The sequence below is a fragment of the Ascidiella aspersa genome, chromosome 1, assembly GCF_963924565.1.
Source record: "Ascidiella aspersa chromosome 1, kaAscAspe10.2, whole genome shotgun sequence".
NCBI lineage: Eukaryota > Metazoa > Chordata > Ascidiacea > Phlebobranchia > Ascidiidae > Ascidiella > Ascidiella aspersa.
This window is the reverse complement of record NC_139447.1, coordinates 5,283,581-5,295,482: the sequence shown is the minus strand read 5'-3', so window position 1 is coordinate 5,295,482 and position 11,902 is coordinate 5,283,581. Positions and strand designations below refer to the sequence as shown.

Sequence of the window (11,902 nt, the reverse complement as noted above, 5' to 3'; positions counted from 1 at the left end):
TTGCACGTGCTCTAAGTTGAAAAGCTTTCTCGCCGGTGTGAATCCTTTCATTCATTTTGACACCCATTTTGGGACTCCAGCCATAAGACCAAGATAAGAACAACACCAACGTCAGAATAAAACACAATTCGGAATAAGACTCAAATAGCACTAATACCTATGGTATTAGTACCGTCTAAATCGTAATAAGTCCTAAATCCGTCGGAATAAGACCTAAAAGGTCAAAATCAGGCCTAAACAACACTTAACTAACCCCAAACCCCACCCCTAAGTACATCACTAACTCCCCTAAAAGTTTCAACACTAACCCATTTTCTAACCCCACCCATTACCCACCAATAACCCCAAACAGGACAAAAAATCCGGTGCCGAAACAGCGGCGCCCTGACGGCCCCGGTCAGACTAGGGCGTCCAAACGTAGTCACCAAAACGGCCGATGCCAGACCGATGGCCCCCGATCGTCCCATACCCTCTACTTACAGGTTCGGGCGTTATTCTGGCCATTTAGGCCCTCTTTCGATGAATTTAGGCCTTATTCCGATGAACTTAGGTCTTATTCCGATGAAATTAGAACTTATTCCGATGAATTTAGGCCTTATTCCGTTGAATTTAGGCCTTATTCCGATGAATTTAGAACTTATTCCAAATAATTTAGGCCTTATTCCGTTGAATTTAGGCCTTATTCCGTTGAATTTAGGCCTTATTCCGATGAATTTAGAACTAATTCTGATGAATTTAGGCCTTATTCCGACAGATTTAGGTCTTAGTCAGACGATTTTGATCGTATGCTGTACTGGATATTACTGCGTATTTGGCTTTATTATGTCATTTGTCTTAATACTATGGTTTTATAGTTTTTTGGGCTTTATGTATTGTTGCTTTCTAGGTCTTATTGTGTGTTCCCCCATTTTGGCCCAGATTGAAATGTTTGTACCATAGTTGAAAATAATGCCGGACTGATTTTTTCAAGGCAGACCTGGCGAGCGAAGCGATCCCGTTTTATTTTGATTTACCGGCATTTCTTTTAATATTCTTGCAAGTTTATAATTCCAATTTAAAAAATAAAAATATGGAAAAATGTCAAACACAGTGGACAAAAGAAGGTGATGAGATGTACCAAACATGACTAATGAAAACTGTATTTGGCGCTGGTCTAAAATCCTACCACAGCGTTGTGATAATTATTAATGCAATGAACAATATTTTTTGGTGAGAGTGGACCAAGTATTACTATTTAAACCAAACCCGCATCCTAACCCAAATAATTGTTCGGGGTTCTAGACCAGCCCCTCTGTCACAAATTAGTATCTAACGAATGTATGTAATATTCTTTCTTTATGCGCTAAACTTGTTGTTTTGTTTACGACTAGCCGTTCGTGTTACGTCATAATGCCCTAAAGTGACGTGTTTTACTGCGTTAAAGCAGGACATTCTACATTAAACGATTTCGGCCGTCTGCGAAACGAACAGATTAAGCGGCGAACGGATTGAAAACCACTCCTTTTGGCCGAATAAGAAACGAGAGAACTTAAGTAATTCCAGCACCAAAACGAGAGAGAATGAATTAACGAAACAGATTCGAATCCGGCTTAAAAGTGCATATAAACGGGCTTACTGCTGTTATTTGTCGCAGCACAAATCAGATTATTGATTGTGTGTTCGATGATACCTCAGTATTAAACATTGCAAATATGATAAAACTGTAATCAGTTGTTTGACAAGGATTCTATAAAGCCACACGAAAGATAAGTAGATTTATGTAACTTTTATTAAGTTTCGAAGCTAAATACATCTTCATTTATAGGTTTATTTGTCTAATAATTTGTTGGCCTGGGATGAAATATTTGGACTTGTGTCCACTTTAGCTGGGAATAATGTCTGGATGATCAAATCAATCTGGATTACGAGAATAATATTACATGATCGACCTGGAATAGTGATAACTTGAAACATTAATTAAAGTTAAAACATATTCTACATTAGAACACCATTGCCTTGTTTACATCCTTATAACTAGGTTTATTTTAACACAAATGTGGTGGCCTGTGATGAAATATTTGTACTAGAACCACCTGGTAAAAAGGTTTGTTTGGTTTGATTAATTTGTACTTGCTAATTTGAAATTTTTCTGAAGTCGTCTATCAAAAGTTTTGACAATTGTACTTTAAATATGTGTTCAACACTCGCGCAATATTTACATTTTCTTTATTACCAAAAGTCACAAAATTTGCTAAAGTCACACGAGCATTTCCCACAATATTACATTAATAGTTTGTTTTGTTATTTTTTGTTAGGTTAAAACTGTTTCAGATAAAATATTTCAAACATTTGAAATGAATCTTTAAAGAGTTTTCGACAAGTATTGTTTTACAATCGTTTCTTTAGAGTGAATTATTTTGTGTCTATTAAGATTTGATGCCTGACTAAAACCATTTCCACATTCTGTACATTTGTAAGGTTTTTCTCCAGTGTGAACTCTTTCATGAACTTCAATATATCTAACATTACTAAAACACTTTTCACAATATTTGCACTCATACGGTCTTTCCCCTGTGTGAATTCGTTCGTGAGCTTTCAAGTTATTAGCATGCTGGTTGAAACTTTTAGCGCAATAAACACATCTAAAATGTTTTTTTTTAGTGTGAAGTCTTACGTGGTTTTCAAGTGAGGTAATTGTTCCAAATAGTTTTCCACAAACTTTGCATTTATGTTTTTTAAAGTGAACTCTGGATAAATGTTTATTAAGCTTAAAGAGCTTTTCGAACAACTTTTCGCAAATGTTGCAACGGAACTCAATATCGTTGCTTACAATTTCGTTATTTTTTGTTGGATTATTCTTACTTATATCCTTTTCAGAAGTATCTAATTGATCCAAGTCACTTTGTCCTTTACAATCGGACTCTTCACTTACAAGTTGATGTTGTTGTGATGACCAATCTGTAACCGTGGCAAAGAATCATCAGAAAATCCATCATTACTCTCTTTTTTCAGTTCTGTCGTTGCATAATCGCTTCGGTGGTTTGACATGTTTTAATTTAACTTCTGAAAAGTATCAAGTCGCTGATTGATAATACGAAACACTACATAGCCACGACCTTTTGACAATGCTCTGTTGTATTATATAATCATTTTTGTGTAAGATCCAACTAAGTTATTGCCATTTTGCTCATGTGACTTAAATTTATATACTTCTTAGCCCCAATATGTGTGACCAGACTATTTTTGTTTTGTTGCGAGATTAACATGAAAAACACTGGTCAAACCAGAATCTTTCAATAGCTATTTGCTTTCTAATCTTGCGCCACACGCTTGCTTTATCTGTAACTTATGAAATAACAACGCAACAACACCATGGAAAAATCAACACCGAATATCGCAACAAGACTAACAGCGGTCTAAAACTAAAACTTATGTAAAATAAAATGCTTGAAAAATAGATAAAAACAATCGCGCCAGTTTAGAACTTGTGCGATATTCGCGTGTGCCGATCGATATCAGGCTCTTATTCGCTGACAGCAATTAACAACAAAGTCAAAAATACAGCGTTCAAGATACATAACTTTTAATAAGCGTTGGAACTTTCTGTGCTCTCTTATAAATGTTTTAATAAATATAAGCAAAATTTAAAATGTACACTTGCTTTCTACATGTTTTCAATATATATGACGGCAATGAGTCAGTCCAGCCTTGTTTCGTCACCACTGAATTTCCGTCTATGAATGTTATAACAAGAAGTCGCAAGGGTATCTCTCCCTGTTTCCTTTTTTCTAACGGCTGTCTCAGCATCAAATATACACCGTTATCAGTGCCTTCGCTCTATGTTGAAAATAATTAAATACTTATTCGAAAAGTTCAAAATGCAACCTACTTCTGTATGGGCTTTGCTATTCATATTACGTCTTACTACAACCTCCAACCATTATGATCCTTTTACAATTTTACGATTGTTTAAAATTTGTTTAACGTAAAATATAATTTATTGGCGTATAGTTAACGATTTTTTGACGGTACGCCTTTTATAAAAGAGCATTCGCTATAGCAAAATTTTATGTAAACTGTAGGTTTAAAAAAACTTAGATCTATTAAAAATATCACCTAATAGTGTGTAATTACAGCAATATGTAAGAAGCCTTTGTAATGAAATTTTATTCAATACTGCAAAATATGTTGTACAATTACTTTTATGTTTTTCAATGCCGCGTTACACAATTTATAAAAATTAAAATGTATAAGAACAATACGCAATCGAACTTGAAATGTTTTTTCTTTGTGTATTTTAAACGATTTTTTAAAGAAAAAGTTTTACCAAAAAGATTATATTACTAATGTGTTATATAAAAGGCGTAGATAAGTTTAATTATCTCGTTGAGACTTCCCCCTTTGTTTCTTCTATATTATTAAGATTTTTGATTAAAATTTTCCACATATTTTTCTGTTTGGTCAATTCTTGTGTGTTTGAATCGCAAAACTTCACCCAGAAAATTCAGATGTTTAATAAACAAACACCTTTATAGATACTCTAAACACCTTTATAGATACTCTATTTTACACGTAATGTTCTGTAAAACACAACACTTAACATTTGTATAATCCTTCACGCAGCTATCTGAAAAGTTTAAGTCATGACAGCGTTTGAAACGCATTACACATATAAATACGATAGGGATAATTAGCAGCGCTTTGTTTAATACCATTGCGACAAGAAAAAAACAGGAAATAATATTTCACAACTTAAAGGAACTATTTTAATAAAAACAATAATAGTTAACGCAAAATAAATAGAGCTAATAGGGGTTTAGTGCGAAAATCAAGCAGAATTCTGGTCATTTATTGATTTAATAATTTGAATATATTCTTATTAAGTGATCCTTTCTTTTTACTTTTGCGCGAGTGGCATAAAGTACATCATAGGAAGTTATGCATCCATATATGTTCGAAGCTCGCACATATTCACATTTCCTTTTGCAATTATGTTTAAAATTTTACAATAATTGTTGGTGTTTCATTTTATGTAAAGCAATTTCTACGTTTAATGTATTTGAAATTTTTTTTACAGGTATAACTATTTGTGAGATTTAACACAAGTTTTGTTTTTCAAATGTTTCTTTTCTAGAGTGCGTTCTTTTGTGTTTAACAAGATTTGATATCCAGGCAAAACACTTTCCACATTCTTGACATTTATAAGGTTTTTCACCAGTATGAGTTTTTTTATGACTTTTAAGACTTGATGCTTGGCTAAAACAGTTTCCACATTCTTCACATTTGTAAGGCTTTTCTCCAGTGTGAGTCCTATGATGAACTTTAAGATACGATGCCCCGCTAAAAGACTTTCCGCATTCTTTGCATTTGTAAGGTCTTTCTCCGGTGTGAATCCTATGATGAACTTTAAGATGTCCTTCATTACTAAAATACTTTCCACATTCGTTGCATTTGTAAGGTTTTTCTCCGGTGTGAATTCGTTTATGAACTTTAAGATGTCCTTGATGACTGAAACACTTACCACATTCTTTGCATTTATATGTTTTTTCTCCAGTGTGTACTCTTTTATGCCCAATAAGATTTGATGTATGGCTAAAACACTTTCCACATACTTTGCATGAGAAAGGTTTTTCACCAGTGTGAACACTTTCATGTCTTTTAAGATTGCTTGTACGGTTAAAACACTTTCCACATTCTATGCATTTGTGTGTTTTTTGTCCGGTGTGAATTATTTCGTGGTTTCTGTGACTTGCAAAATGGGCAAAACATTTTCCACAAACTTTGCACTCATATGGTCTTTCCCCAGTGTGAATTCTTTCGTGTCTTTTCAGGTTTTGAGCATTGTTGAAACGTTTATTGCAAGACGCACATTTAAAGGGTTTTTCTCCGGTGTGAATTCTCATGTGGCTTTTAAGTGCGGTTATATGTCCAAAAATGTTCTTGCAAACTTTGCATTTGTGTTTTTTAAAGTGTAATCTAGACAAATGTGCATTAAGCTTTTGTCGGGTTTTGAACAACTTTTCGCAAATGTTGCACCGAAACTCCATGTTACTGTTTTCAAATTTTTCATTCTTTGTTGGATCCTTTCTTATATTTTCCTTACAAGTATCTTTCTTATCCAAGTCACTTTGTTCTTCACAATCGGACTCTTCACTTACAGGTTGATGTTCTTGTGATGACCAATCTGTAATGGTGGCAATAGAATTATCAGAAAATCCATCATCGCTCTCTTTTGTCACTTCCGTCGTAACAAAATCGCTTTGGTGGTTTGACATGTTTTAGTTTTACTTCTGAAAAGTATGAAGTAGCTCAATGATCTTTTATATTTATTGATGCAACTAAGTTAAATTCACTTTTTTTTGTCTTAACTTTCTTATACATCTTAAGCGCAAATGTGTCACCAGACTATTATTGTTATGTTGCACAATTAACAGCAAAACGTTTATCGTTTACCAGAATCTTTCAATAGCGATTTGCTTTCTACCTTCAACCAAATTCTCAGTTTATCAGTAACATAACACTAGAGAAAGGCCGATATATCGGTTTACCGATAATATCGGCCCATATTTAGCTTCTACCGATATATCGGTATCGGTAAATGTAGACCGATATGTTAGTACGAAAATATAATCTAATTTTTGCTGTACAAAACTTACCTATTTTTGGATAAAAATCTAGGCAAAACAATGGTTTAACAATTTATAATGATTCAAGTTATAAACCAATTTCTAAAACGTTATTTGAATTTTAGTTTTTATAAGTTCAAGTTTTAAACATTTTCCAGGTAAAAATCGGTATAGGGTATCGGTCCAAAAATGATATCGGCCGATCTCTGAACAACATAATGGAAAGCTATACCGAATATCGAAACGAGACTACTAACAGCGTTCTCGTAACTTTATGACAATAACAATATTAAAGAAATACAATATTAATCAAATGCTTTCAAATACTTTCTCGAGTTCATATATCGCCGTTTAAACATAAAGATGTTAGGTAAATCCTTTATTAACTAATGTGTAAAGTTGAAAATAAGTAAAACAGCCAAACTAGTGATAAACGCGGCGTTCAGTGTTTTGACATTCGAGAAGTCTGTCCACTGCTTGACCTGCATGCCGCCTAACTAACATCACATTTGCCAGCACTGTATACAGCACTACACATATAAGCTACTTTCTTATACGCCCTACTTACCACCACTGTATACAACCATACACATAAGCTACTGAACGTAATGTGTACTGTTGCATTTTACTCAAAGGCTCCAACGTCCTATAATGGTTGATCAAGATTGAAAAAACTGTGTTAATATACAAAGCTTGGAAACTGTTACCTAGATGTCGTTCGTATATAGCTGGCTGTCATATGCACACTAAAATATAAGCAATGTTAAATGTTTTTATCGCACATTGCTGCTTTATGTGCCACTGCACGCATTAGAGATGTGCGACTATGCACACTATGCATCTTGTCTGAAACCAATAACTTCCGTTTCCGCACGCCCGAAACGCATGGCTGGTTCTATATAACGCATGACTGGTTTCGCATACATACAGCCTATGCGTAGGTAGTTAATTGTTTTGAATGAATAAATATAAAATTACTTCTTTAATAGTCACACTTGGCAATTTGAAAGTTTTCAAAGTAACTTACTTTAGAATAAACTCTGCTGTTCAGTTATAATATATAAAATTCACGAATTCCAAAAATGCTTGATGTAACTGTTGTATTATAAGGTCATATTGCACAATATATATAGCTCATCATTAAATTAAGATTTAAGACCACATGTAGTTACACAATATAAGCCCTGTCCTTCGATATAAAAAAGTGTTCTTAACAAGCGGATCGTGACCAACTAAGAGCGTATAGGTTAGGATTGCAAATACAATACAGAATCACGTGTAACTTTAGCAAGCTTAATATGCCTCTTCTTTCCCAGGTATGTTTTAACTTAAATTAGTTGGTTATATGCTAAAGGGTTGTTGCTAGCTAATAATATTGCATAAATATATACTTTTAATTAATTTAATGCGGATGTTTAAACTCCTGAATTGCAAAATGCACGCGAAAACGTGACGTCACAATGTTATTCACTTTTCAGTCGAAATTGTCTAAAAACTATAAAACAAAATAATTTAAATGTTTTTTTAAAATCAACTTTATAATATCGAATTTGCTAAATTCCAATTTTAGATAAACCATAAGCCAGTGACGGAAGTAACACTTTAAATTCTATGATTGTTTAAAATTTGTGTAACGTAAAATATAATCTTTTGGCCAGGTTAACATTATAGCCGCCATTCATAAAAGATGATTTCATAAATATTAAATTGCGAAAAGTAAAAGTCATGAAAGCGTTTGAAAAGAATAATACAAAAAAATGGTATTGTGATAATTACAAATACTTTAGTTAGCATCATTGCGACAAAAAAGAACAGGATTAAATAATATTCCACAACTAATTGTACTATAATAGTGGATAAATCAAAATGAATAGCGGTTCAGTGGGCAGAGCAAAACAACTTTATCGATTTAATTATTTAAATACATGCACTTAGTTCATAGTGATAGGCATTCTGTTCGATTTTAAATATTGAACACATCCTATTGAACTGGTCCTTTCTTTTTAATTTTGCTGAAGTTACACAAAGGAAGTTGTACATCGATATATGTCCAATCTCGCACATATTCACATTTTATATGAATTGCGGATATATTTTTACCTTTGACAACCAATGTTTTGTTACATTTTCAGTAAAGTTTTTTTTCTACGTTCAATATATTAGTAAAAAGTTACAGGTATAATTTTTTTTTTTTTTTTGTTAAAACTAATCACAAGTTGTGGTTTCGAAAGGTTTCTTCGTTTGAGTGCGTTCTTTTGTGTCTTTTAAGTTGTACTGTAAAACACTTTTCACATTCTTTGAATTCATAAGGTCGTTCTCCAGTGTGAACTCCTTCACGATATTTGAGACTTCCTACATGGGTAAAAAACGTTCCGCAATCTTTGCATTTCTAAGTCTTTTACCAGTGTGGATTCTTTCATGTCTTTTAAGATGCCCTCTCTCGCTAAAACACTTTCCACAATATTTGCATTCATAAGGTCTTTCACCAGTGTGAATTCTTTTATGTCTTTTCAAGGCATGGCTGAAACAATTATCGCAATAAGCACACTTGTAGGGTTTTTCACCAGTGTGAATTCGCATGTGGTTTTCAAGGTCGTTATATCTCCCAAAGAGTTTTCCACATATCTTGCATTTGTGTTTTTTGAAGTGAACGTTTCATAAATGATATTTTAAGACGTAGGGGAAGGTTGACCTAGATGGGACGTTGCCCGAGTCGGGACTTGGGGATTACATCAACGCGCCATTAGGTAGCGCCAATTCTTAATTATTTTTTGAAGCACCCAATGGTAGCCACCATTTTAACACAAAAACATTTCAGTAGGCTGACGGCGTTTTTACAACATATCAATCTAAAGAAAATAGGGGTGTTTTCTTGCTGTTTTTTTATTTTTATATCTGAGGTATTTCATATTTGTTTAAGTTGTATAAAATTCATTTTTTACTAATATATGGGTAATTTACCAGGCTTACTTATACAGGGAAGTTTTTTATACTATCTTGCACCTATAAGCAGCCAGTATATCTTCTGTATATGGTGATGTGGGGTGCGTAAGACGGGGCAGGCCGTTCCCAAGTGAGGAACTATTTGTTGCAACCTACATTTTGGGTTATTGTGACAAAAAATGGACTTACCATTACCTCATTTTAAGAAGCTAACATTTTGTTATAGTTTAAAAGTTTTCAACTAACAAATTTTAATATGGTTGGTTATAAATTTTTGATGTATGACGTAAAACATTTTATACGGTTTCCCTATCCATAAAATACGTTAAGAAATGCACCTGGTTAAAATGGATCACCGTATCAACATATTTGCATTAAATATTGCAAATTCAGGTGAAACTTTACTTAACAAAATACATACTTATTCAATTTAAAACAAAATTATTGTTTAAAAGTCCACTAAATAACAAACGAGCAAACAGACAAGATTTGGCCTAGGTCGTGTGTGTTGAGTGCTATCAACACAGACAGAATATTTGTATAATGTATTCAATGTAAAAATATAGACACAACAAAACTAAAGTTCAAAGACAGTCACTCTTTGCTACGCACTTGTCCTGTTAATTAAAAAAAAATAACTTTCGCTTACCACAGCAAATTCGTTCTAAGATTCTGTGAAATTGTTCTAAACAGGCTAGTTTCAAACTTATGTAAGTGTAGCAAGTGGAGTTAAAGTTGTTTTTAATGCTTGTGGTACAAATTGATCAATTTAAAACAACGGATTCTTCCTGTCCCATCTTGCGAATCACACTGTCCCATCATATGAAACTCTGGTTTCTAAAGACTGGACACAACAACGTTCTTTTCTGATATTTATTTGATCCTAGTCACTTTGTCCTACACAATCAAACTCTACACTTACAGATTGATGCTCTTTGGACCAATCTGGAATCGTGTCAACCGAATCGCTCTCTTTTATCCGATCCATCGTATAGATAAAACGTTTAGGCGGTTTGACATGTTTTTATTTCCTGAAACTTTTTTAAAATCCCAACAAATTATCAAAGTCAAACCTTTTAATAGTAATTCGGTTTTAAACCTTGCCAACAATGTTTTTTATCTGTTACTCAACACCACCTAAAAATAACATTGCGAATCTAATTACTTCGCAAAAAGGTTGAAAAAAATGTGTTGCTTTGTAAAAGGTTGAAAAACAAAAATCAATTTAAAGGGTTTAGAATAAAGAATATAACTTTTTTATTTAAAATGGTGAAAAGATGTGCTGAGCCTAGTTTTGAAAAAATAGAATTACAAAAACAGGCCTTTGGAAATCTTTACTTCTTGGCACTAATATTCTTTACGGACAGCAAAATCACCCTAATTAGTCTAAAAACAACTTCACTTTTTCCTGTGTATAAGGCTGATTGTTTTTAGAAGAAAGCGAATGTAAACTAAGTTCAAGCATTTTGTCTAGTCGTGATAAATCAGAACTGACACGGTAAGTTGGCTCACTACATGCTGAGGCTATATTTCCTGCAGTCTTGCGCAGCTAAGCGCATACAGGGCGAAACGGAAAAATCAACTAGTATGAAATCAATCTGTTTACAATCATTAAGATTTTTTTCCATTTGTCATTGTTATAGTTTGTTTCTATATCGCTTCGCACAGTCAGTATTTTTATTTTAGGTCGTCGTTTGTAACGGTTTGTTTTAGGCGAGCAGACATTTGCCTCCGGAATCAACCAAATTTACCAGTTAAACTTTGAAAAAACAACACAAGTCTGTAGTAAAAGTGCTTTAGACCACAATGCGCTCGTCGTGGGTTGGCCACCATTGGATGCTTTATTATTCGCAATTAGCCACATTTTTTACTTCTAATTAACTATATTATCTGCAAAAACACAATCTTTACTTCTAAGTTACTGTATTATCAGCAATGAGCCAAATTTCTTACTTCTAAGTTACTGTATTATTTATAAAGAGCCACAATCCTTTTTCTAACTTACTGTGTCGCAAAACTTAGTAGCTCTTTTAACTGTTATAAATTCTAAAGTCTCTTTTAGTCAGGATGCCAATCGTCGTGTTTAATACGCACCACGAATGGGATTTCTCAACTCAAACGAAAACAGCAAAGCAATGAAACACTAATATAGACAATTTAGCAATTTACCTTATCGAACTATATGTATCAGTGGCGTAATTATAGACGTTAACATTCAAAAAACTCTTTTCTGCAAATAGAAATACTCGTTAACGAATCACATACAACTGCTAAATCAGCCAGCAACACAAGTAGTTGACCATAAAAAATAAAAAAAACTGCAGCATTAGCAGCCAACAAGCAAGCGTGTGACG

At 33.5% G+C, this 11,902-nt stretch overlaps 1 protein-coding gene across 1 annotated transcript; it reads right to left on the bottom strand.

The window, feature by feature from the left end:
• Positions 1-4,756: 4,756 nt before the first annotated feature.
• On the bottom strand, positions 4,757-10,536 carry LOC146166709 (uncharacterized). The gene is made up of 4 exons (XM_083384670.1): positions 10,471-10,536; positions 9,125-9,239; positions 5,771-5,905; positions 4,757-5,686 (listed from the first exon to the last, which is right to left on the bottom strand). Exons 1-4 carry the CDS (start codon positions 10,534-10,536, stop codon positions 5,076-5,078), a joined length of 927 nt encoding a protein of 308 aa, XP_083240796.1. The 3' UTR covers positions 4,757-5,075.
• Between the last annotated feature and the right edge of the window lie 1,366 nt (positions 10,537-11,902).

Bases quoted from the DNA above. Each gene is read 5' to 3' on its own strand.
- LOC146166709 (XM_083384670.1), bottom strand. From the start codon at position 10,536: ATGGATCGGATAAAAGAGAGCGATTCGGTTGACACGATTCCAGATTGG. The intron at 9,240-10,470 runs GTAAGTGTAGAG...TTCAAAAAACAC, and splicing joins GGTCCAAAGAGCATCAATCT to AAATGCAAGATATGTGGAAA. The intron at 5,906-9,124 runs ATGCCTTGAAAA...ACATTTTTGGAC, and splicing joins TTGCGATAATTGTTTCAGCC to ATATAACCGCACTTAAAAGC.